This window comes from Melozone crissalis, unplaced genomic scaffold, assembly GCF_028551555.1.
Source record: "Melozone crissalis strain CALT ecotype California unplaced genomic scaffold, PUWL_Pcris_2 ptg000619l_1, whole genome shotgun sequence".
Classification (NCBI taxonomy): domain Eukaryota; kingdom Metazoa; phylum Chordata; class Aves; order Passeriformes; family Passerellidae; genus Melozone; species Melozone crissalis.
Genome location: NW_026536297.1, coordinates 1 through 26,401, shown reverse-complemented (window position 1 = coordinate 26,401; position 26,401 = coordinate 1). Strand labels below are relative to the sequence as shown.

Below are 26,401 nucleotides of genomic sequence, written 5' to 3'. Positions count from 1 at the left end.
GGGACACACGGGGACAGTTTTGGTGTCCCTTGGGGACATTTTTGGGTCCCTGGGATGGTTTTTAGGACATTTGAGGGCTCTTGGGGACATTTTTGAGGGGTTTTGGGATTTTTTTGGGGACATTTTTGGTGGTTTTGGGACATTTTTCTGGGGACGTTTTGGGTTCCCGGGGATGGCGAAGGGGGCGTGGCCAGCGGGGTTTATGCAAATGAGCCGCTGCTTTGGGTGGGGGGTGTCTGTACAAACCAATAAAACGAAATGAATCCTTTAATTATGCAAATGAGGCTCATTTGTCAGCGGGGGCTCATTAACCAACCGGGGAGGGGCGAGTAATTATGCAAATTAAGGGAGTATTTACGGAAATTAACATGGCGGTTATGGAAATGAGGGGCGGCGAACGCGGAAGCGCGGCCGGGGCTATGCAAATGAGCGACATGCAAATGAGGTTCATGCAAATGAATCTGTGGGGGGGATAAGAGGCGTGGCTGAGTGTCCGTATATGGACAGAGCGGCGCTCCGCGGGCCAATCAGCGCGCGGGATGCAAATGAGGCGACGGGAAAGGGGGTGTGACGTCACTTCCGTCGCGCGCTGGGTGACGTCAGGGCAGCGATGATGGCGGCGCCGCGGGTGTCGCTGGGGGCGCTGAAGGAGCCGCTGGGGCTGAGCCGGGGCCTGCAGTGGGTGAGGGACGGGATGGGGGAACTGGGATGGACTGGGATATACTGGGAGGGACTGGGATGGACCGGGAGGGACTGGTTTGTACTGGGATCAAACTGGGATATACTGGGAGGGGATTGGGGGGGACTGGGAACGGAGCTGGGGGAACTGGTATATACTGGGATGCACTGGTTTATACTGGGAGGGGATTGGGAGGGACTGGTTTGTACTGGGATATACTGGGATATACTGGGAGGGAATTGGGATCAAACTGGGAGGGACTGGGATGGACTGGGAGAGGGGCTGAGGGGGACCGGGCTATACTGGTTTATACTGGGATATACTGGGAGGCACTGGGATGGACTGGGATCAAACTGGGATGGAGTGGGAGAGGACTGGGAGGGGGTTGGGATATACTGGGAGGGACTGGGATCAAACTGGGATATACTGGGAGGGACTGGGAAGGATTAGGGGGGACTGGGAGGGACTGGGAACGGAACTGGGGTATACTGGGATATACTGGTTTATACTGGGAGGGACTGGGAGGGGATTGGGGGGACTGGTTTGTACTGGGATAAGCTGGGAGGGGTTTGGGATCAAACTGGGATGGACTGATTTGTACTGGGAGGGGACTGGGAGGGGATTGGGGGGGACGGGGATAAACTGGGATGGACTGGGAGGGTTATAAAGGGTTGCTGGTTTATACTGGGATATACTGGGAGGCACTGGGAGGGACTGGGATGGACTGGGAGGGGATTGGGGGAACTGAGAGAGGGACTGAGGGGGACTGGGATATACTGGTTTATACTGGGAGGGGATTGGGGGGGACTGGGGGGGGTTTGGGGTTACTGGTTTATACTGGGATGTACTGGGAGGGGTTTGTGGGGGATTGGGATATACTGGGATATACTGGGAAGGACTGGGAGGGAGTTTGGGGTTACTGGTTTATACTGGGAGGGACTGGGATATACTGGGATAAACTGGGAGCGGTTTGGGGTTACTGGTTTATACTGGTTTGTACTGGGAGGGGATTGGGGGGGACTGGAAGTGGAACTGGGATATACTGGGAGGGACTGGGAGGGGTTAAACACGGGGTTACTGGGTTATACTGGGAGCACTGGGAGGGACTGGAAGGGGTTTGGGGTTACTGGTTTGTACTGGTTTGTACTGGGAGGGAACTGGGAGCGCAAATGGAGGAACTGGGACGGACTGGGAGCGACTGAAATTTTGACCTAAAAAAAATCTGAAATTTTCCTGAAATTTCCCCAAAGTTTCCCCGTTTTCATTCAAATCTTGGGCTCAGAAATCCCAGATTTTCCCCCTCAAATTTCCACTTTTTTATTAAATCTTGACCTCAAAAACCCCAATTTTTCCTCAAATCTTCGCCTCAAAAATCCCAAACTTTCCTCAAATTTTCCGATTTTTCACCAAATTTTGAGCCTTAAAATCCCGAATTTCCCCAATATTTCCCCAAAATTTCCCCATTTTTACCAAAATTTTGACCTCAAAACCCCCAAATTTTCCCAAGTTCCTTGTTTTTCCCGTTTTTTAAAATTTTCTCCAAAATTCTTAATTTTTTAATTAATTTTTCCCAAATTTCCTCATTTTTTCTGTGTTTTTTTCAATTTTTTCCCGAAATTCTTAATTTTTTAATTAATTTTCCTCAAATTTCCTATTTTTTCTGGGTTTTTTTAATTTTTCCCCAAAATTCTCAATTTTTCATATTAATTTTTCCCAAATTCCCTCATTTTTTCTGTGTTTTTTTAATTTTCTCCCAAAATTCTTAATTTTTTAATTAATTTTCCTCAAATTTCCTATTTTTTCTGGTTTTTTTTAATTTTTCCCCAAAATTCTCAATTTTTTAAATTAATTTTCCCCAAATTCCCCATTTTTTGCCTGTTTTATTTTTTTTAATTTTCCCCAAATTCCCCATTTTTCCCATGTTTTTATTTTATTTTTCCCCAAAATTCCTAATTTTTATTTAATTTTCCCCAAATTCCTCGTTTTTCCCGTTTTTTTTTTTTAATTTTCCCCAAAATTCTCAATTTTTTTACTAATTTTCCCCAAAATCGCCGTTTTTCCCCCCAGTTTTTCTCCATCTTCGCCTTCGCCACCTGCGGCGGCTTCGAGGGCTCCGTCACCTTCACGGTCACCTGCGCAGGGGGGGACAACGGGACCCAGGTGACAAACGTGACGGCCACCTACGGGTACCCCTTCAGGTGAGTCAGGGACACACCTGGGGACACACCTGGACAGGTGACACACCTGGGGACACCTAGGGACACACCTGGGACACTTCTAGGGACACTTCAGATACACTTGGGGACACCTGGGACACACCTGGACAGGTGACACAGGTGAGATGGGTGGGACAGATGAGGGACACACCTGGGACACACCTGGGGACACACCTGGGGACACCTGGACAGGTGAGGGACACACCTGGGGACACCTGGGACACACCTGGGGACACACCTGGACAGGTGACACAGGTGAGGGACACACCTGGGACACACCTGGGACACACCTGGGGACACCTGGGGACACCTGGACAGGTGAGGGACACACCTGGGGACACCTGGGGCACACCTGGGGACACCTGGGGACACCTGGACAGATCAAGGACACACCTGGGGACACCTCAGATACACCTGGACAGGTGAGTGACACACCTGGAGACACCTGGGGACACACCTGGACAGGTGACACAGGTGAGATGGGTGGGACAGGTGAGGGACACACCTGGGACACACCTGGGGACACCTGGGGACACCTGGGACACACCTGGGGACACCTGGACAGGTGAGTGACACACCTGGGGACACCTGGGACACACCTGGGACACACCTGGGACACACCTGGGGACACCTCAGATACACCTGGACAGGTGAGTGACGCACCTGGAGACACCTGGGGAGACACCTGGACAGGTGACACAGGTGAGATGGGTGGGACAGGTGAGGGACACACCTGGGGACACGCCTGGGACAGGTCAGGGTCACCTTCATGGTCACCTGCCCAGGTGGGGACAACGGGACACAGGTGACAAACGTGACGAGCACCTACGGGTACCCCTTCAGGTGAGTCAGGGACACACCTGGGACACACCTGGACAGGTGACACAGGTGAGATGGGTGGGACAGGTGAGGGACACACCTGGGGACACACCTGGGGACACCTGGGGCACACCTGGACAGGTGAGATGGCTGGGACACACATGGGGACACCTCAGATACACCTGGGGACACACCTGGGACACACCTGGACAGGTGAGGGACACACCTGGGGACACTTGAGAGACACCTGGGACACACCTGGACAGGTGACACAGGGGAGGGACACCTGGGGACAGATCTAGGGACACCTGGACAGGTGAGGGACACACCTGAGATAGGTGAGATGGGTGAGGGACACACCTGGGACACACCTGGGACACGTGTGATGGATGGGACAGGTGAGGGACACACCTGGGGACACCTGGAGACACCTGAGATACACCTGGACAGGTGAGGGACACACCTGGGACACACCTGGGGACACCTGGGACACACCTGGACAGGTGACACAGGTGAGGGACACACCTGGGGACAGATCTAGGGACACCTGGACAGGTGAGGGACACACCTGAGATAGGTGAGACACACCTGGGACGGGTGAGATGGGTGAGGGACACACCTGGGACACACCTGGGGACACCTGGACAGATCAGGGACACACCTGGGACACCTCAGATACACCGGGACAGGTGAGTGACACACCTGGGACACACCTGGGACAGGTGAGATGGGTGAGGGACACACCTGGGACAAACCTGGGGACACACCTGGACAGGTGAGATGGGTGGGACAGGTGAGGGACACACCTGGGACACACCTGGGGACACCTCAGATACACCTGGACAGGTGAGTGACACACCTGGGACATACTTGGACAGGTGACACAGGTGAGGGACACTTAAGGACACCCGGACAGATTAGGGACACACCTGGGGACACCTGAGATACACCTGGACAGGTGACACAGGTGAGGGACACACCTGGACAGGTGAGGAACGCACCTGGGGACAGCTGGGACAGGTGAGATGGGTGAGGGACACACCTGGGACACACCTGGGGACACCTGGGACACACCTGGGACACACCTGGGGCGGTGAGATGGGCGAGGGACACACCTGGGCCAGGTGACAATGGAAGGTGCAGCAGGTCCCAGGTGACTCCAGGTGTGACCACACCCCCCCAGGTGACCCCAGGTGTGCTCAGGTGTGTTCAGGTGATCCCAGGTGTGCTCAGTTGTGTCCAGGTCCTGCTCAGGTGTGCCCAGGTGTGCTCAGGTGTGCCCAGGTGTGCTCAGTTGTGTCCAGGTGTGCTCAGGTGTGCCCAGGTGTGCTCAGTTGTGTCCAGGTCCTGCTCAGGTGTGCCCAGGTGTGCTCGGGTGTGCCCAGGTGTGCTCAGGTGTGTTCAGGTGCGTCCAAGTAACCCTCAGGTGATCCCAGGTGTGCTCAGGTGACCTCAGATGTGTCCTGGCCCCCTTGGGTGAGCTCAGGTGACTCCAGGTCCCTCTCAGGTGTGCCCAGGTGTGCTCAGGTGTGCCCAGGTGTGCTCAGGTGACCTTCAGATGATTCCAGGTGACCCCAGGTGTGCCCAGGTTCCCCTCAGGTGCGCTCAGGTGTGCTCAGGTGATCTTAGATCCCCCTCAGGTGTGCCCACGTGTGCTCAGGTGACCCTCAGGTGATTCCAAGTGTGCCCAGGTATGTCCAGGTGAGCTCAGGTTCCCTTCAGGTAACCTCCAGGTGTGCCCAGGTGTTCTCAGGTGACCCTTGCTGACCCTCAGGTGACTCCAGGTGACCCCAGGTGACATTCAGGTGTGCCCAGGTGCGCTCAGGTGATCCCGGGTGTGCCCAGGTGTGCTCAGGTGTGCTCCTCTCCCCCCAGGTTGAACCAGGCCGTGTTCCAGCCCTCCCTGACTCACCTGTGCAACCACACCTGGCACAGGTGACCCTCAGGTGTGCCCAACCCTCCCAGGTCCCCCTCAGGTCTGCTCAGGTGTTCCTCAGGTGTGTCCAGGTGACCTTAGATCCCTCTCAGGTGACCTCCAGGTGATCCCAGGTGTGCTCAGGTGTGTCCAAGTAACTCTCAGGTGATCTCAGGTGTGCCCAGGTGTGCTCAGGTGACCCTTGCTGACCCTCAGGTGACCCCAGGTGACATCCAGGTGTGCTCAGGTGTGCCCAGGTGTGCTCAGATGACACCCAGGTGTGCTCAGGTGTGCTCAGGTGATCCCAGGTGTGCCCAGGTGTTTTCAGGTGATCTCAGGTGTGCCTGCGTGTGCCCAGGTGTGCTCAGGTGATCCCAGGTGTGCCCAGGTGTGCTCAGGTGTGCTCAGATGACATCCAGGTGTGCCCAGGTGTGCTCAGGTGATCCCAGGTGTGCCCAGGTGTGCTCAGGTGATCCCAGGTGTGCTCAGGTGTGCCCAGGTGTGCCCAGGTGTGCTCAGGTGATCCCAGGTGTGCTCAGGTGATCCCAGGTGTGCCCAGGTGTGCTCAGGTGATCTCAGGTGGGCTCAGATGACATCCAGGTGTGCCCAGGTGTGCCCAGGTGTTCTCAGGTGTTCTCAGGTGTGCTCAGGTGTTCTCAGGTGTGCTCAGGTGTGCTCCTCTCTCCCCCAGGTTGAACCAGGCCGTGTTCCAGCCGTCGCTGACTCACCTGTGCAACCACACCTGGCCGCGGGACGTTCACCTGGTCGGGGATTTCTCCTCGGCCGCGCGGTTCTTCGTGGGCGTGGCCGTGGGCGCCTTCCTGTACAGCCTGGGGGCGCTGGGGGTGTACCTGGGCTACCTGCACCTGTACAGGTGTGCGGGGTCACGGTTACCGCTCACGGTGAGTGTGAGTTACCTGTGCAGGTGTGAGTTACCTGTGCTGGGCTGTACCTGGGCTACCTGCACCTGTACAGGTGTGCGGGGTCACGGTTACCGCTCACGGTGAGTGTGAGTTACCTGTGCAGGTGTGAGTTACCTGTGCTGGGCTGTACCTGGGCTGCCTGCACCTGTACAGGTGTGCAGGGTCACGGTTACCGCTCACGGTGAGTGTGAGTTACCTGTGCAGGTGTGAGTTACCTGTGCTGGGCTGTACCTGGGCTGCCTGCACCTGTACAGGTGTGCGGGGTCACGGTTACCGCTCACGGTGAGTGTGAGTTACCTGTGCAGGTGTGAGTTACCTGTGCTGGGCTGTACCTGGGCTGCCTGCACCTGTACAGGTGTGCAGGGTCACGGTTACCGCTCACGGTGAGTGTGAGTTACCTGTGCAGGTGTGAGTTACCTGTGCTGGGCTGTACCTGGGCTACCTGCACCTGTACAGGTGTGCGGGGTCACGGTTACCGCTCACGGTGAGTGTGAGTTACCTGTGCAGGTGTGAGTTACCTGTGCTGGGCTGTACCTGGGCTGCCTGCACCTGTACAGGTGTGCGGGGTCACGGTTACCGCTCACGGTGAGTGTGAGTTACCTGTGCAGGTGTGATTTACCTGTGCTGGGCTGTACCTGGGCTGCCTGCACCTGTACAGGTGTGCGGGGTCACGGTTACCGCTCATGGTGAGTGACAGTTCACCTGTACAGGTGTGAGTTACCTGTGCTGGGCTGTACCTGGGCTGCCTGCACCTGTACAGGTGTGCGGGGTCACGGTTACCGCTCACGGTGAGTGTGAGTTACCTGTGCAGGTGTGAGTTACCTGTGCTGGGCTGTACCTGGGCTGCCTGCACCTGTACAGGTGTGCGGGGTCACGGCTACCGCTCACGGTGAGTGTGAGTTACCTGTGCAGGTGTGAGTTACCTGTGCTGGGCTGTACCTGGGCTGCCTGCACCTGTACAGGTGTGCGGGGTCACGGTTACCGCTCATGGTGAGTGACAGTTCACCTGTACAGGTGTGAGTTACCTGTGCTGGGCTGTACCTGGGCTGCCTGCACCTGTACAGGTGTGCGGGGTCACGGTTACCGCTCACGGTGAGTGTGAGTTACCTGTGCAGGTGTGAGTTACCTGTGCTGGGCTGTACCTGGGCTGCCTGCACCTGTACAGGTGTGCGGGGTCACGGTTACCGCTCATGGTGAGTGACAGTTCACCTGTACAGGTGTGAGTTACCTGTGCTGGGCTGTACCTGGGCTGCCTGCACCTGTACAGGTGTGCGGGGTCACGGTTACCGCTCACGGTGAGTGTGAGTTACCTGTGCAGGTGTGAGTTACCTGTGCTGGGCTGTACCTGGGCTGCCTGCACCTGTACAGGTGTGCGGGGTCACGGTTACCGCTCACGGTGAGTGTGAGTTACCTGTGCAGGTGTGAGTTACCTGTGCTGGGCTGTACCTGGGCTGCCTGCACCTGTACAGGTGTGCGGGGTCACGGTTACCGCTCACGGTGAGTGTGAGTTACCTGTGCAGGTGTGAGTTACCTGTGCTGGGCTGTACCTGGGCTGCCTGCACCTGTACAGGTGTGCGGGGTCACGGTTACCGCTCACGGTGAGTGTGAGTTACCTGTGCAGGTGTGATTTACCTGTGCTGGGCTGTACCTGGGCTGCCTGCACCTGTACAGGTGTGCGGGGTCACGGTTACCGCTCATGGTGAGTGACAGTTCACCTGTACAGGTGTGAGTTACCTGTGCTGGGCTGTACCTGGGCTGCCTGCACCTGTACAGGTGTGCGGGGTCACGGCTACCGCTCACGGTGAGTGTGAGTTACCTGTGCAGGTGTGAGTTACCTGTGCTGGGCTGTACCTGGGCTGCCTGCACCTGTACAGGTGTGCGGGGTCACGGCTACCGCTCACGGTGAGTGTGAGTTACCTGTGCAGGTGTGAGTTACCTGTACAGGTGTGTCAGGGTGTGAGTTACCTGTACAGGTGTGAGTTATCTGTACAGGTGTGTCAGGGTGCGATTTACCTGTACAGGTGTGAGGGGTCACGCATGCCCCTCATGGTGAGTGTGAATTACCTGTACAGGTGTGTCAGGGTGTGAGTTACCTGTACAGGTGTGAGTTACGTGTACAGGTGTGTCAGGGTGTGAGTTACCTGTACAGGTGTGAGTTACCTGTACAGGTGTGTCAGGGTGCGATTTACCTGTACAGGTGTGCGGGGTCACGCCTGCCCCTCATGGTGAGTGTGAATTACCTGTACAGGTGTGTCAGGGTGTGAGTTACCTGTACAGGTGTGAGTTACGTGTACAGGTGTGTCAGGGTGCAATTTACCTGTACGGGTGCGTCCGCATGCGATTTACCTGTACAGGAATTTTTTTAGGGAATTACGATGGAACTTTGACGTGAGTTTGGGGAACTTGTTTGGGATTTTTAGGAATTTTTATTAAGTTTAGGGAATGCTGAGAAAATTTTGGAGAATCTTGATGGAGTTTCAGCGGGATTTTGATGGAATTGGGGGACATTTTGATATAATTTTTAGGAATTTTGATGGAAATTGGGGAAATTTTGATGGAATTTTGAGCAGAATTCCCAAGTTTTGGTCCAAATTTTGGTGTTTCCGGGGGGATTTTGGGGTTCTGGGGCTGGAATTTTGGGAGGGTTTAACCCTTTGTGCTCCTTCTTTTTTTCTGCTGCCTCTGAAGGACCCCAGGTAAGTCAACCCCCAAAATTCCCTTTTTTTCTCTTAAAATTCCCTTTTTTTTTTTGTCTATTTTTGTGCCATTTCTTGTCCATTTTTTGGCAATTTTTTGTCCCATTTTTGGGCCAATTTTTATCCATTTTTGTGCCATTTTTTCTTCTATTTTTGTGTCGTTTTCCCCCCATTTTTGGGCTAATTTTTCTCTATTTTTGTGGCAATTTTGCTGTATTTTGGGGCCTTTTTTTCTGTATTTTGGGTTATTTTCTTTCCATTTTTGGGTCATTTTTTTCTGTATTTTGGGACATTTTTTCTCTATTTTTGGGTCATTTTCCCTTCATTTTTAGGTTCTTTCCCGCCGCTTTTGGGCCATTTTTCCTCCATTTTTAGGCCATTTTTTGGGCCATTTTCTCTCAATTTTTTTAGAATTTTTTAGAATTTTTTTCCATTTTTGCGTCATTTTTTCCCATTTTTTCCGCATTTTCCCCGTTTCCTGATTTTTTCTCCCCATTTTCCTCTCCAGTCCCTGCTGCTCTTGGCTCTTGTGGCCTCGCCCCTCCCCCACTGCCCCTCCCCCATTTCTGCTCCTTTTTTTCCCATTTTTTCACCGATTTTCCCCATTTTTTTTTCTTTTTTTCCCGTTTTTTCACAATATTTTTTATTTTTTCCCAATTCTTTAACATTTCTCCCCATTTCTCCCCCCAGGACCTGCTGCTCTCGGTGCTCTTGCTCTGGGCCTCCTGTGCCTGGGCCCCTCCCCCATTTGGGGTTCGTTCCCTCCCCATTTTTGGGTCATTTTCCCACCACTTTTGAGTCAATTTTTGTCCATTTTTGGGTCTTTGGGGTCATTTTGTTTCCATTTTTGGGGTCATTTTTCTCTCTATTTTTGGGCCAGTGTTTTGTTAATTTTTTGGCCATTTTTGTGCCATTTTTTCTCCAATTTTGGGCTATTTTTTCTCTCCATTTTTGTCTCTTTTTTTCCATTTTTGAGTCATTTTATTCTCGATTTTTGTGCCATTTTTTCTCTATTTTTGGGCAATTTTTTCTCCATTTCAGTGACATTTTTTAATCCATTTTTGGGTCATTTTCTCTCCATTTTTGAGTCATTTTTTTCTCCGTTTCTGTGCCATTTTTTCTCCATTTTGGACCATTTTCTTGCCTTTTTTTGGTCATTTTCCCACCATTTTTGGGCTATTTTTTTCCGCTTTCTGGGTCATTTTTGGGTCATTTTCCCCCATTTTCTTTCTCAATTTCTGTTCCCCTCCTCCACCCCCACTTCTGCCCCTCCCCCATTTCTGCTCCTTTTTCCGCCATTTTTTCTCCGTTTTTTCACTGATTTTCTCCGTTTTTTCACTGAATTTTCTCCATTTTTTCACTGATTTTCTCCATTTTTTTTGCATTCTTTCCCGGTTTTTCATGTTTTTTTAATTTTTTCCCATTTTCTCGGTTTTCTGCCCAGGACCTGCTGCTGTCGGGGCTGCTCTCGGTGCTCTGGCTCTGCGCCTCCTGTGCCTGGCCCAGGGCCTCGGCCACGTCCGCGGGGCGGCGACCGCGCCCCTCCCCCACTGCCCCGCCCCCGGCGGTGACGTCACCTGCGCGCGCACGGCGGCCACGCCCATGGGGGGCTGGGGCGTCCGTGGTGAGAAACAATGGGGAAACTGAGGCACAAAGGGGGCGGGGCCACGCTCATGGGGGGGCTGGGCGCGTCCGTGGTGAGAGAAATGGGGGGAAACTGAGGCACAGAGGGGGCGGGGCCACGCTCATGGGGGGCTGGGGGCATCCGTGGTGAGAAACCAGGGGGGAAACTGAGGCACAGAGAGGGCGGGGCCAAGCCATGCCCATGGGGGTAAACTGAGGCACAGAGGGGGTGGGGCCATGGCTGTGGGGGGGAAACTGAGGCACAGAGGGGGGCGGGGCTGGGGGGCGCGGCCACGCCCATGGGGGAAACTGAGGCACAGAGGGGGCGGGTGTGGGGACGGAGCTATGGCCATGGGGGAAACTGAGGCACAAAGGGGGCGGGGCCACGGCCGTGGGGGGGAAACTGAGGCACAATGGGGAAACCGACGCACAATGGGGGAAACTGAGGCACAGAGGGTGCGGGGCCACGGCCATGGGGGAAACTGAGGCACAGAGAGGGCAGGGCCACGGCCGTGCTGGGGAAACTGAGGCACAGAGGGGGTAGGGCAAGGGGTGGGGCATGGCCATGGGGGGGAAACTGAGGCACAGAGGGGGCGGGGCCACGGCCCTGGGGGAAATTGAGGCATGATTGGGGAAACTGAGGCATAATATGGAAAATGAGGCACGATGGGGAAACTGAGGCACGGGGAGGGAAAGGGGATTCGGCCATTTTGGGCAACACCGAGACCCCGTTGGGGGCGGGGCTTGGATGGAGACACCGACTGGGGGGAGGGGCTTATGGAGATGGGGGTGGGCTTATGGAGAAGGGGGCGGGGCTTGTAACCCTGGCCCCACCCCCACCCCCCGCGTCTCTTGCAGGCCTTCGGGTTCCTCAACCTCCTGCTCTGGGCCGGCGGCTCCTGGTTCGTCTACAAGGAGACCCCTCTGCACCGCCCGGCCCCGCCCCCCGAGCCGAGCCCCGCCCCCATGTGACCCCGCCCCTCCCCCACTCTTTTGTAGCTGTGCCAAGTTTGGGGGCGGGGCTAAAAAATGGGGGGTGGGGCCGGGAGCGGGGGGAGGGGCTTTGTGCAGTGAGCTGGGGTGGGGGGGAGGGGTGGGGGGGGTGACGTTGACCTTGGTGGGGTTTGGGTTGACCTTTGGGTGACCTCACTTGACCTTGGGTGGGCGTGGCCTTGACCTTGGGTTGGTCTCGGCCATGGGTTGGTTGGTCTTGACTTTGGGTTGGTTGGTGTTGATCTTGGGTTGATCTTGACTTTGGTCATGGGTTGGTCTTGACTTTGGGTTGATCTTCGGTTGGTCTTGACCTTGGTTTGGTTTACACCACGACTTGTCTTGACTTTGGGTTGATTTTGGCCGTGGGTTGGTCTTGACTTTGGGTTGGTCTTGACTTTAGGTTGGTCCTTCACCATGAGTTGGTCTTGACCTTGGGTTGGTCTCGATGTTGAGTTGGCCTTGGGTTAGTCCTGACTTTAGTTTGGTCTTGACCTTAGGTTGGTTTTGACTTTGGGTTGGTCTTGATGTTGAGTTGCTTGATGTTGACAGGAGTAGGTCTTGACTTTGGCCATGGGTTGGTCTTGACCTTGGGTTGGTCTGAACTTTGACATTGTCTTGACCGTTGGTTGGCCTTGACTTTGAGTTGACCTTGGATTGGTCTTCACCATGAGTTGGTCTTGACCTTGGGTTGGTTTTGGCCGTGGGTTGGTCTCGACTTCGGGTTGGTCTCGACTTCGGGTTGGTCTTGACCTTGGGTTGGTTTTTGGATTGGTCTCAACTTTGGGTTGGTCTTAACCTTGGGTTGATCTTGGCCATGGGTTGGTCTTGACCTTGGTTTGGTCTCGGTCATGGGTTGGTCGTTGGTTGGTCTTGGCCATGGGTGTATCTTGACACTGGGTTGGTGTTCAGTTTGAGTTGGTCTTGACTTTGGGTTGGTGTTGACCATGGGTTTGGCGTTGACTATGGGTTGGTCTTGGCGATTGGTTGGACTTGACTTTGGTTTGGTTTCGGCTTTGCGTTGGTCTTGGTCATGGGCTTGTGGATCTTGACTTTGAGTTGGTTGGTCTTGACCTTGGGTTTGGTCTTGACTTTGGGTTGGTCTTGACCTTGGGTTGGTTTTTAGGTTGTTTGGCCTTGAATTGATCTTGGCCATGGGTCAATCTTGACTGTAGGTTGGTCTTTGGGCTGGTCTTGATTTCCGGTTGGCTTTGGCCTTGGGTTGGCGTTGACCGTTTGTTGGTCTTGGCCATGGCTTGGCTGCTCTTCCCCTCACTGACCATTGGCCGGGTTTGGGTTGACCTTGGGCCGACCTTGACCTCGGTTTGGGTTGGTCTCACCTTCACCTTGGCCTTGCCCATGGGATGATTGATCTCGACTTCATCGACCATGGCTTGGCCTTCAGTTCCCCATTGGGAGACTTTGACCTCAACTTGACCTTGGGTTGGGTTGGTCTTGGGTCGGTGTTGACCAATGGTTGGTTGACCTTGACCTCACTGACCATTGGTTGGTTGAGCTTGACCATTGGATGCCGTTGGGTTGACCACTGGGTGACTTTGGCCTCTGCTGACCTTGGCTTGAGTTGGTGCTGACCATCGGTTGGTTGACCTTGACTTTGATGACCGTTGGTTGGTCATGGGTTGATCTTTGGGTGATTCTTGACCTCACTGACCATTGGTTGGCCTTGACTTGGCCATTGGTCAGTCTTGGCTTGACCATTGGTCAGTGTTGAGATCACCGTTGGGTTGGTCTTGGTGTAGAGCTGACCACTGGGTTGGTCCTGATCTTGAACTGACCGTTGGGTTGGTCTTGATGTCATTAATGGTTAATTGGGCTGACCACTGGGGTGGTCTTGACTTGCGATGACCATTGGGGTTGGTCTTGATCTTGAGATGACCATTGGGTTGGTCTTGAGATGACCATTGGGTTGGTTTTGCATTGACCATGGGGTTGGTCTTGCGTTGACCATTGGATTGGTCTTGACATTGACCATCGGTTGTCCGATCTTGACTCGCGTTGGTCGTTGGGTTGGTTTGGGCTTTGCTGACCATTGGTTGGGTTGACCAAGGGTTGGGTTGACCTTGAGTTGATTTTGGGTTGGGTTGATCTTGGCTGACTTTGGGTTGGTCGATCTTGGCTTGAATTGGATTGGGCTGGGTTGACTTTGAGTTGGGTTGGGTTGATCTGGGGTTGGGTTGGGTTGGGTTGACCTTGGTTGGGTTGGGTTGACCTCGGTTGGGTTGGATTGACCTTGTTTGGGTTGACCTTGAGTTTGATTGGGTTGGGTTGACTTTGAGTTGGGTCGGGTTGACCTTGGGTTAGGTTGGGTTTGTTTGGTTGATCTTGGCTTGAATTGGATTTGGTTTGGTTGGCTTTAAGTTGGGTTGGGTTGACCTTGATGGATGTTGGGTTGGGTTGAGTTGACTTTGAGTTTAGTTGAGTTAGGTGGGGTTGGTTGATCTCTAGGTTGGGTTGGGTTGACTTTGGATTGGGTTGGGTTGACCTTAGCTGACCTTGAGTAGATCTTGGCTTGAGTTGGGTTGGGTTGATTTTGAGTTGAGTTGGGTTGGGTTGGGTTGACCTTGGATCGGGTTGGGTTGGGTTTGGTTGACGTTGGGTTGGGTTGACCTTGGTGGACCTTGAGTTGATCTTGGCTTGAGGTTGGTTGGGTTGACTTTGAGTTGGGTTGGGTTGTGTTTGGTTGACCTTGGGTTGGGTTTGGTTGATCTTGGGTTTGGTGGACCTTTGGTTGGGTTGGGTTGGTTTGAGTTGGGTTGGGTCGACTTTGAGTAGAGTTGGGTTGGGTTTGGTTGACTTTGAGTTGGGTTGGGTGGACCTTGGATGACCTTTGGTTGGGTTTGGTTGACTTTGAGTTGAATTTGGTTGACCTTGGCTTGAATTTGATTGGGTTGGGTTTGGTTGACTTTGGTTGACCTTGACTTGGGTTGAGTTGTGTTGGGTTGATCTTAGGTTGGGTTTGGTTGACCTTGACTTGGATTGGGTTGACCTTAGGTTGGGTTTGGTTGGGTTGGGTTTGGTTGGGTTTGGTTGATGTTGGGTTGGGTTTGGTTGACGTTGGGTTGAGCTTGGTTGGGTTTGGTTGACCTTGACTTGGATTGGGTTGACCTTAGGTTGGGTTTGGTTGGGTTGGGTTGGGTTTGGTTGATGTTGAGTTGGGTTGGGTTGATCTTGGCTTGGATTGGGTTTGGTTGACATTGAGTTGACCTTGGTTGACGTTAGGTTGGGTTTCGTTGACTTTGGGTTGAGTTGGGTTGACCTTGGTTGGGTTGGGTTGACCTTGGTTGATGTTGGGTTGGGTTTGGTTGACATTGGGTTGGGTTTGGTTGGTGTTGGGTTGGGTTTGGTTGGCGTTGGGTTGGGTTGGGTTAATCTTGGTTGAGTTGGGTTGACTTTGGGTTGGGTTGGGTTGACTTTGGTTGACTTTGGTTGACGTTGGGTTGGGTTTCGTTGGGTTGATTTTCTCTGACCTTCGCTTGACCCCGCTCGGGATCCGCGGCCCCTCATTGGCCCCACCCCCTGTGCCCTCCTCCCATTGGCTCCTCCCCCTTGGTGGGCGTGGCCAAACACTCCGGGCTCCCCTCCCCCTCCCCTCCGCAAGTGCCTCAATAAACGAAATTCTGGGAAATGGGCCCCAAAATCGCCCCAAAATCGCCTTAAAATGGCCCCAAAATGGCCCTTGGGGACATCGGGGGGGGATTGGGGACACCAGGGACGGAGCCGAGGCCGCGTTTGCCCCAAATTTATTGGTTCTGACCCCAAATCCGCGTCCCCTCCGTCACCGCCCGCGGGTGGCACCGGGGTGGCCCTGGTGGCACCAAGGTGGCACCAAGGTGGCCCTGATGGCACTGAGATGGCCATGGTGGCACCAAGGTGGCCCTGGTGGCACCAGGGTGACCCAAATGTGTCCCGGGTCCCATCACCGTGTCCCTTGTCCCACCCTGTGGTGGCCCAGCTCCCATGTGCCCACAATGTCCCCAGAGTGTCCCCGTGCCACCACCGCGTCCCCAAGGTGTCCCCAAGGTGTGCCCAAGGTGTCAGCTCCTCTCCATGGTCTCCACGATCCATGGTGTGAACCTGCAGACCTTGGTGTGACCCATGTCCATGTCCCCACATTATCCCCGTGTCCCAAGGCTGTCCCCACGATATCTCCATGATGTCCCCATGTCCCCAAGGTGTCCCCAAGGTGTCCCCAGGGTGTCAGTTCCTCTCCATGGTCTCCACGATCCATGGTGTGCCTGCAGACCTTGGTGTGACCCATGTCCATGTCCCCATGATATCTCCACGTTATCCCCATGATGTCACCGTGTCCCCCATGATGTCCCCATGTCCCCAAGGTGTCCCCAAGGTGTCCCCAGGTCAGTTCCTCTCCATGGTCTCCACAATCCATGGTGTGAACCTGCAGACCTTGGTGTAGACGCCGGGGTGGCCGGGCAGGGCGCAGGTCTGCAGCCCCCAGGACACGACGCCCTGCAGGGTCCCATTGCAGGACAGGGGACCCCCGGAGTCACCCTGGGGACACGCCGGGGTCAAAGGTCACGCTGGGGTCACTCGGGGTCATTTGGGGGATTGTTTGGGGATTTTTGGGGATTTTTTGGGGATTTTGGGGTTTTTTTATTTTAATTTTTGGGGATTTGGGGGCTTGTGGTCACTCAAGGGTCGTTCAGGGATCACTCGGGGGTCAGAGGGTGGATTTTGGGCAGATTTTGGTCATATTTGGGGCGGATTTGGGGTGGATTTGGGCTGGATTTGGGCTGGATTTGGGGCAGATTTTGGGCAGCTATGGGGTGTATGTGGGGCAGATTTGGGGTGGATTTGGGCTGGATTTGGGGCACATTTAGGGTGTGTTTGGGGCGTATTTGGGGCACATTTTGGGCAGCTTTGGGGTGTATTTGGGGTGTATTTGGGGCAGATTTGGGATGTATTTGGGGTGTATTTGAGGTGTATTTGGGGTGTATTTTGGGCGGATTTGGGGCACATTTTGGGTGTATTTGGGGTGTATTTGGGGCAGATTTAGGGTGTATTTTGGGCACATTTTGGGAAGCTTTGTGGTGTATTTGGGGCAGATTTGGGGTGTATTTGAGGTGTATTTGGGGTGTGTTTGGGGCAGATTTTGGGCAGCTTTGGGGTGTATTTGGGGTGTATTTTGGGCACATTTTGGGTGTATTTGGGGTGTATTTAGGCCAGATTTGGGGTGTATTTTGGGCACATTTTAGGTGTATTTGGGGTGTATTTTGGGCACATTTTGGGTGTATTTGGGGGCATATTCGGGGTGTATTTTGGGCACATTTTGGGTGTGTTTGGGGCATATTCGGGGTGTATTTTGGGCACATTTTGGGCAGCTTTGGGGCGTATTTTGGGTGTATTTAGGCCAGCTTTGGGGTGTATTTTGGGCACATTTGGGGTGTATTTGGGGTGTATTTTGGGCACATTTTGGGCAGCTTTGGGGTGTATTTTGGGTGTATTTAGGCCAGCTTTGGGGTGTATTTTGGGCACATTTTGGGTGTGTTTGGGGTGTGTTTGCACCGACCTGGCAGGAGTCGACGCGGCGGTTGCTGACGCCGGCGCAGAGCATGCTGGGCGTGATGCGCCGCGGGTACGCCCGGCGGCAGGCGGCGTCCGACAGCAGCTGCACGTAGGCGCACATCAGCCGCTCCGGGAGCGTCACTGCGGGGTACTCACGGGTTACTCACGGGTTACTCACGGGTTACTCACGGGTTACTCACTGGTTACTCATGGGGTTAGTCATGGGGTTAGGGGTTACTCGGGGATCAGCCGCTCCAGGAGCGTCACTGTGGGGGTAGTCACAGGTTACTCACGGGTTACTCACACGTTAATCACGGGTTACTTGGGTTACTCACAGGTTACTCATGGGGTTAGTCAGGGGGTTAGTCATAGGTTACTTGGGGATCAGCCGCTCCGGGAGCGTCACTGCGGGGATACTCACAGGTTACTCACTGGTTACTCACTGGTTACTCGAGTTACTCACAGGTTACTCATGGGGTTAGTCATGGGGTTAGTCAGGGGTTACTCGGGGCTCAGCCGCTCCAGGAGCGTCACTGCGGGGGTACTCACAGTTTACTCACAGGTTACTCACTGGTTACTCACAGGTTAGTCATGGGGTTACTCAGGGGTTACTCGGGGATCAGCCGCTCCAGGAGCGTCACTGCGGGGATACTCAGGGGTTACTCACGGGTTACTCATAGGTTACTCGCAGGTTATTAATGGGGCTAATCAGGGGGTTAGTCAGGGGTTACTCGGGGATCAGCCGCTCCGGGAGCGTCACTGCGGGGATACTCAGGGGTTACTTACGGGTTACTCATAGGTTACTCACAGGTTAGTCATGGGGTTAGTCAGGGGTTACTCGGGGATCAGCCACTCCGGGAGCGTCACTGCGGGGATACTCAGGGGTTACTCATGGGTTACTCACAGGTTACTCAGGGGTTACTCAGGGGGTTACTCATGGGTTAGTCATTATCAGTTAGTCAGATTCCTCCAATTTCACCCCAAATCAATGTCACACATTGTCACACGTGGTGTCACTGACCCTGCGGAGTGGTGACGGTGCCCCAGCCGGACAGCAGGCAGGACTGCCCGGGCTGGCCGCACTCTCGGGGCAGCGGCAGCGGCCGCACGCTCCGGCCGATGGTGACCCCAGATTCCCTCAAATTCACCCCAAATCAGTGTCACTGACCCTGTGGAGTGGTGACGGTCCCCCAGCCGGACAGCAGGCAGGACTGCCCGGGCCGGCCGCACTCTCGGGGCAGCGGCAGCGGCCGCACGCTCCGGCCGATGGTGACCCCACATTCCCCCCAAATTCACCCCAAATCAATGTCACACATTGTCACACGTGGTGTCACTGACCCTGCGGAGTGGTGACGGTGCCCCAGCCGGACAGCAGGCAGGACTGCCCGGGCCGGCTGCACTCTCGGGGCAGCGGCAGCGGCCGCACGCTCCGGCCGATGGTGACCCCAAATTCCCTCAAATTCACCCCAAATCAGTGTCACTGACCCTGTGGAGTGGTGACGGTGCCCCAGCCGGACAGCAGGCAGGACTGCCCGGGCTGGCCGCACTCTCGGGGCAGCGGCAGCGGCCGCACGCTCCGGCCGATGGTGACCCCACATTCCCCCAATTTCACCCCAATTTTTCTCCCAGTTTCACCCCAAATTCCCCCAATTTCACCCCAAATCAGTGTCACTGACCCTGCGGAGTGGTGACGGTGCCCCAGCCGGACAGCAGGCAGGACTGCCCGGGCCGGCCGCACTCTCGGGGCAGCGGCAGCGGCCGCACGCTCCGGCCGATGGTGACCCCAGGGAGCCCCAAATTCCCCCAAATTCACCCCAAATCAATGTCACACATTGTCACACGTGGTGTCACTGACCCTGCGGAGTGGTGACGGTCCCCCAGCCGGACAGCAGGCAGGACTGCCCGGGCTGGCCGCAGGCCCGGGGCAGGGGCAGCGGCCGCACGCTCCGGCCGATGGTGACCCCAGGGAGCCCCAAATTCCCCAGTTTCACCCCAATTTTTCTCCCAGTTTCACCCCAAATTCCCCCAATTTCACCCCAAATCAGTGTCACTGACCCTGCGGAGTGGTGACGGTGCCCCAGCCGGACAGCAGGCAGGACTGCCCGGGCTGGCCGCAGGCCCGGGGCAGCGGCAGCGGCCGCACGCTCCGGCCGATGGCCGCCGGCCGGTCCAGCCGCAGCAGGGCCAGGTCCGAGTCCAGCGAGACGGGGTCGAAGCGGGGGTGGGGCAGCGCCAGCGTCACCCGGCGCTCCTGCTCCGTCCCCTCGCGCCGCCGCAGGTCGTCCTCGCCCAGCCGGACGCGCAGGCCCCTGGGGACATTGGGGACAGCGAGGGGACGGCGGGAAAATTGGGGAGAATTGGGGATAATCGGGGGAAACGGGATTTGGGGACATGGGGGACATTGCAGGGGTTGGGGACATTGGGGACGTTGGGGATATCGGGGACATTGGGATATTGGGGACTTTGGGGGGACATTGGGGACATTGAGGGGGATCGGGGACATTGGGGATTTGGGACATCGGGGACATCGGTGCTGTTGTGATCCTCGGGGGGACCTTGGGGACATTGGCATACGGTGGCATCGGGGATGCTGGGGACACGGGGGATGGGGACATTAGGGAGTCAAACGGTGTCACCACGGGCTGTCCCCCGTCCCTGTCATTGTCCCCAGGGTGTGTCCCCGTGTCACTGTGGGATGTCCCCAGGGATGTCCCCAGTGTCACCTCCTGACACAGTGTGGCACCATCAGCACCCACTGGGGCCGCAGTTGTCCCTGTCACTGTCACTGTCAGCTGTCCCCTGTCCCTGCCACTGTGCCCGTGGTGTGTCCCCTGTCCCCTGTCACTGTCCCCAGTGTCCCCAGCGTCACCTCCTGACGCAGTGTGCCGCCATCAGCACCCACAGCGGTGCCACCAGGACACTCCCACAGCCGTCACTGTCACTGTGAGCTGTCCCCTGTCACTGTCACTGTCCCCAGGGTATATCCCCCATCCCCAAGGGATGTCATTGTCCCCAGGGATGTCCCCAATGTCCCCAGTGTCACCTCCTGACGCAGCGTGCCGCCGTCAGCACCCACGCCGGTGCCACCAGCACGCCCCGGAGCGCAGGGGCCATAGAGCACTGTCACTGTCCCTGTCACTGTCACTGTCACTGTGACCTGCCCCTGTCCCCAAGGGCTGTCCCCAGTCACTGTGAGGTGTCCCAAGGGATGTCCCCAATGTCCCCAGTGTCAGCTCCTGACGCAGTGTGCCGCCGTCGGCACCCACAGTGGTGCCACCAGCGCCCCCCCACAGCTGTCACTGTCCCCAAGGGCTGTCCCTGGGCACTATGGGATGTCCCCAATGTCCCCAATGTCCCCAGTGTCACCTCCTGACGCAGTGTGCCGCCGTCAGCACCCACATCGGTGCCACCAGCGCCCCCCCACACCGCAATGGGCCATAGAGCACTGTCACTGTCACTGTCCCCATGGTGTGTCCCATGTCCCCAAGGTGTGTCACTGTCACCTCCTGACGCAGTGTGCCGCCGTCAGCACCCACATCGGTGCCACCAGCGCCCCCACACCGCAATGGGCCATAGAGCACTGTCACTGTCACTGTCCCCAATGTCACTGTCCCCATGGTGTGTCCCATGTCCCCAAGGTGTGTCACTGTCACCTCCTGACGCAGTGTGCCGCCGTCAGCACCCACATCGGTGCCACCAGCACCCCCCTGCAGCGCAGGGGCCATAGAGCACTGTCACTGTCACTGTCACTGTCACTGTCCCCAGGGTGTGTCCCCCATCCCCAGGGTGTGTCCCATGTCCCCAATGTCCCCAGTGTCACCTCCTGACGCAGTGTGCCGCCGTCAGCACCCACATCGGTGCCACCAGCACGCCCCCACACCGCAATGGGCCGTAGACCAGCGCCTGCCAGGGCTGGGACAGGGGCACGCACGGGTACCCCCCCGATGATCCGGTCCTCGTCACCGTCCGGGGACAGCGGCACGCAGGCGCCACCCGCGGCGTCACCCTCGGCGCGCTGGCCCTGGGGACACGGCGGCGGCTGGCACACGGTGGCACCTGCGGGGACAAAGGGACACAAAGGGACAGTGAGGGCACACGGTGGCACCTGCGGGGACAAAGGGACACAGAGGGACAGTGTGGGCACACGGTGGCACCTGTGGGGGACAAAGGGACACAAAGGGACAGTGAGGGCACACGGTGGCACCTGCGGGGACAAAGGGACACAGAGGGACAGTGAAGGGACACAGAGGGACAGTGTGGGCACACGGTGGCACCTGCGGGGACAAAGGGACACAAAGGGACAGTGAGGGACAAAGGGACAATGAGGGGACAATGGTGGCTGGCACACGGTGGCACCTGTGGGGACAAAGGGACACAAAGGGACAGTGTGGGCACACGGTGGCACCTGCGGGGACAAAGGGACACAAAGGGACAGTGAGGGCACACGGTGGCACCTGTGGGGACAAAGGGACAGTGAGGGCACTCGGTGGCACCTGCGGGGACAAAGGGACAATGAGGGACAAAGGGACACAAAGGGACACAAAGGGACAGTGAGGGCACACGGTGGCACCTGCGGGGGCAAAGGGACATGAAGGGACAATGTGGGGACACAGTGGGGACACGATGGCACCTGCAGGGACCAAGGGACAATGAGGGGACAAAGGGACCATGAGGGGACAATGTGGGGACACTGCAGCGGCTGGGACACGGTGGCACCTGTGGGGACAAAGGGACAATGAGGGACAAAGGGACAGTGTGGGGACAATGGCGGTGGCTGGCACGCAGGTGGCACCTGCGGGGACAAAAGGACCATGAGGGGACAATGTGGGGACACTGCAGCGGCTGGGACACCGTGGCACCTGCAGGGACAAAGGGACAATGAGGGACAAAGGGACAATGTGGGGACAATGGAGGTGGTTGGCACACGGTGGCACCCGCGGGGACAAAGGGACAATGGGGGTGGTGGCTTTGTGGGGGTGGTGGCAGCAGGAGTTGTGCCTGATTGTCACCTGGGCCACCAGGGGTGGCACCCTCATGGGGACAGCAGGTGTGGCACCTTTATGGGGACAGTGCCACCAGGAGTGGCACCTGAACCACGGGGACAGTGCCACCAGGAATGTCACCTCGTGGGGACAGCAGGTGTGGCACCTTTATGGGAACACGTGTGTCACCTCCATGGGGACATGGGGACACGTGTGTCACCTCCATGGGGACAGCAGGTGTGGCACCTCCATGGGGACACGTGTCACCTCCATGGGGACAGCAGGACTGGCACCTTCACGGGGACATGAGGACACGCGTGTCACTTCACGGGGACAGCAGGTGTGGCACCTCCATGGGGACAGTGCCACCAGGAGTGGCACCTGAGCCACCAGGTGTGGCACCTTCACGGGGACATAGGGACACGTGTGTCACCTCCATGGGGACAGTGCCACCACCCGGATTATCCGCTGGGCCACCAGGTGTGGCACCTTCACGGGGACATGGGGACACGTGTGTCACCTCCATGGGGACAATTCCACCCGGAGTGTCACTTCGGCCACCAAGTGTCACCAGACGTGGCATCTTCATGGGCACAGTGCCACCAGGAGTGTCACCTGGGCCACCAGCCGGGTGTGGCACCTTTATGGGGACAAGAGTGTCACCTCACGGGGACAGCAGGTGCGGCACCTGCACGGGGACAGTGCCACCAGGATTGTCCCCTGGGCCACCCGGTGTGACACTTCCATGGGGACAACAGGGGTGGCACCTCCATGGGGACATGGGGGACACGCGTGTCACCTCCATGGGGACAGCAGGAGTGGCACCTCCATGGGGACAGTGCCACCCAGAGTGTCACCTCCATGGGGACATGGGGACACGTGTGTCACCTCCATGGGGACAGTGCCACCCAGAGTGTCACCTCCATGGGGACATGGGGACACGTGTGTCACCTCCATGGGGACAGTGCCACCCAGAGTGTCACCTCCATGGGGACATGGGGACACGTGTGTCACCTCCATGGGGACAGTGCCACCCAGAGTGTCCCCTGGGCCACCTGGATTGTCCCCTGGGCCACCCGTGGTGGCGCCTTCACAGAGACATGAGGACAAGTGTGTCACTTCATGGGGACACGTGTGGCACCTCCATGGGGACAGTGCCACCAGGATTGTCACCTGGGCCACCAGGTGTGGCGCCTCGGTGGGGACACGTGTGTCACCTCGCGGGGACAGCAGGACCGGCACCTTCCCCGGGCCACCAGGTGTGACAAATCTGTGGGGACAGCAGGTGTGTCACCTTTATGGGGACAGTGCCACCGGGAGTGCCACCTCCTTGGGGACAGCAGGTGTGTCACCTTTATGGGGACAGTGCCACCGGGAGTGCCACCTCCTTGGGGACAGCAGGTGTGGCACCTCCATGGGGACAGTGCCACCAGGATTGTCACCTGGGCCACCAGGTGTGGCCAATTTATGGGGACAGCAGGAGTGGCACCTCCATGGGGACAAGGGGACACGTGTGGCACCTCCATGGGGACACCAGGCGTGTCCCTTGGGCCACCGGGGGTGGGGACAATGCCACCAGGAGCGTCCACAGGTGTCCCCAGGTGTCCCCAGATTGACTCCAAATGTCCCCAAAATGTCCCCAGAATGTCCCCAAATGTCCCCAAACATTGACAAAATGTCCCCAAAATGTCCCCAGAATGACACCAAATGTCCCCCAACATTCACAAAATGTCCTCAGGTGTCCCCAAATTGACTCTAAATTGACTCCAAAGTCCCCAAAATGTCCCTGAATATCCCTAAAATGACATCAAATGTCCCCAAACGTTCACAAAATGTCCCCAGGTGTCCGCAAAATGTCCCCAAATTGACTCCAAATGTCCCCAAAATGTCCTTGAACGCCCCCAAAATGTCCCTGAATATCCCCAAAATGACACCAAATGTCCCCAAACATTCACAAAATGTCCCCAGGTGTCCCCAGGTGTCCCCAAATTGACTCCAAAGTCCCCAAAATATCCCCAAAATGTCCCCAAAATGTCCCCAAATTGACTCTAAATTGACTCCAAAGTCCCCAAAATGTCCCCAAACATTCACAAAATGTCCCCCAGCTGTCACCAGCTGTCCCCAGGTGTCCCCAAATTGACTCCAAAGTCCCCAAAACGTCCCCAAACTATGCCAAAAATGTCCCCAAATTGACTCCAAATGTCCCCAAACATTCACAAAATGTCCCCAGGTGTCCCCAAAATGTCCCCACATTGACTCTAAATTGACTCCAAAGTCCCCCCCAAATGTCCCCAAAATGTCCCCAAACATGCACAAAATGTCCCCAGGTGTCCCCAAATGTCCCCAAAATGTCCCCAAATTGACTCCAAATTGACTCCAAAGTCCCCCCCAAATGTCCCCAAAATGTCCCCAAACATGCACAAAATGTCCCCAGGTGTCCCCCAATGTCCCCAAAATGTCCCCAAATTGACTCCAAATTGACTCCAAAGTCCCCCAAATGTCCCCAAAATGTCCCCAAACATGCACAAAATGTCCCCAGGTGTCCCCAAATGTCCCCAAAATGTCCCCAAATTGACTCCAAATTGACTCCAAAGTCCCCCAAATGTCCCCAAAATGTCCCCAGGTGTCCCCAGGTGTCCCCAGGTACCTGAGAGCAGCAGCAGCAGCAGCAGCAGCGGCTCCACGGCCCTGAGGGGACACGGAGGGGACACGGTGACCCGGCTGCCCCTCCCCCACGGCCTGGCCCCTCCCCCTCCTTTTTTTTCCCCCATTTTCCCGCAATTTTTCCCCAATTCCCCCCCATTTTCCCATTCCCCCCCATTCCCTCATATTCCCCGTTTCCCCACATTTCCCATTTCCCCCATATTTCCCCCCATATTTCCCCCTAATTCTTCCATTTCCATTTCCCATTTCCCCATTATTTCCCCCATTTTCGTTCCCCATATTTCTCCCACATTTCCCCCCATTTCCATCCCCCATTTCCCTCCGATTCCCCCATTCCCCCCCATATTTCCATTTCCCCCACCCCCCATTTCCCACCCATATTTCCCCCCATATTTCCCCCCAATTTCCCCCACATTCCCCCCAATTCCCCCCATATTTCCCATTTCCCCCACTCCTCATTTCCCCCATATTTCCCCCACATTTCCCACATTTCCATGTCCCACATTTCCCCCACATTTCCCCCACATTTCCCATTCCCCCACTCTTCATTTCCCCCATTTCCATTTCCCACATTTCCCCCACATTTCCCCCATTTCCATTCCCCCCCATATTTCCCCCATATTTCCATTCCCCATTTCCCCCCACATTTCCCCCATTTCCATTCCTCACATTTCTCATTTCCATCCCCCATATTCCCCCCATACTCCTACCATGCCCCCCCACATTTCCCCCATATTTCCCCCATATTTCCATTTCCCCCACCCCCCATTTCCCACCCATATTTCCCCCATATTTCCCCCATTTCCATTCCCCATATTTCCCCATATTTCCCCCATTTCCATTCCCCCGTATTTCCCCCCATATTTCCCCCATTTCCATCCCCCAATTTCCCATTTCCCCCCATATTTCCCCCATTTCCCATTCCCCATTTCCTGTTCCCCCCATTTCCAGTCCCCATGTTTCCCCCATATCCGTGCCCTATATTTTCCCCATTTTCATTCCCCATTCCCCCCATATTTCCATTTCACATTTCCCCCATATTTCCCCCATTTCCATTTCCATTTCCCCCATTTCCATTCCCCATTTCCCCCCCATATCCCCCCCATATTTCCATTTCCATTTCCCCCCATTTCCATTCCCCATTCCCCCCCCATTTCCCCCCTATTTTCCCCATTTCATTCTCCATATTTCCCCCATATTTCCTCCATTTCCATTCCCCCATATTTCCCCCAATTTCTTCCATATTTCCCCCCCACATTTCCCCCATTTCCATTTCCCATATTCCCCCCATATTTTCCCCATTTCCATCCCCCATTTCCCCCCATATTTCCCCCATATTTCCCCCATTTC

The 26,401-nt window shown here is 56.0% G+C and overlaps 2 protein-coding genes and 1 long non-coding RNA gene across 3 annotated transcripts; 2 read left to right on the top strand and 1 right to left on the bottom strand.

Moving 5' to 3' along the window:
- The first annotated feature begins 599 nt into the window (after positions 1-599).
- On the top strand, positions 600-10,895 carry LOC128950418 (synaptophysin-like protein 1). The gene is made up of 6 exons (XM_054295302.1): positions 600-682; positions 2,747-2,877; positions 6,321-6,503; positions 8,750-8,800; positions 9,241-9,248; positions 10,693-10,895. The coding sequence occupies exons 1-6, from the start codon at positions 611-613 to the stop codon at positions 10,893-10,895; spliced, it is 648 nt and encodes a 215-aa protein (XP_054151277.1). The 5' UTR covers positions 600-610.
- Positions 10,896-12,101: 1,206 nt separating this feature from the next.
- Positions 12,102-12,511, top strand: LOC128950417 (uncharacterized). Its single transcript, XR_008484348.1, has 3 exons — positions 12,102-12,268; positions 12,362-12,382; positions 12,420-12,511. It is a non-coding gene; the product is annotated as an uncharacterized LOC128950417 (long non-coding RNA).
- Positions 12,512-16,238: 3,727 nt separating this feature from the next.
- LOC128950416 (kallikrein-14-like) lies at positions 16,239-23,657 on the bottom strand (the record flags this gene model as incomplete). The annotated part of the gene is made up of 6 exons (XM_054295301.1): positions 16,239-16,391; positions 17,410-17,546; positions 18,891-19,082; positions 19,461-19,714; positions 21,226-21,461; positions 23,561-23,657. Coding segments are annotated over 6 exons (1,069 nt in total), but the record flags the coding sequence as incomplete, so codon positions are not given.
- Between the last annotated feature and the right edge of the window lie 2,744 nt (positions 23,658-26,401).

Coding starts and splice junctions, on each gene's coding strand:
- LOC128950418 (XM_054295302.1), top strand. CDS start 611: ATGATGGCGGCGCCGCGGGTGTCGCTGGGGGCGCTGAAGGAGCCGCTG. Junction 2,878..6,320: donor ACCTACGGGTACCCCTTCAG/GTGAGTCAGGGA, acceptor TCTCTCCCCCAG/GTTGAACCAGGCCGTGTTCC. Junction 6,504..8,749: donor GGCTACCTGCACCTGTACAG/GTGTGCGGGGTC, acceptor TTACCTGTACAG/GTGTGCGGGGTCACGCCTGC.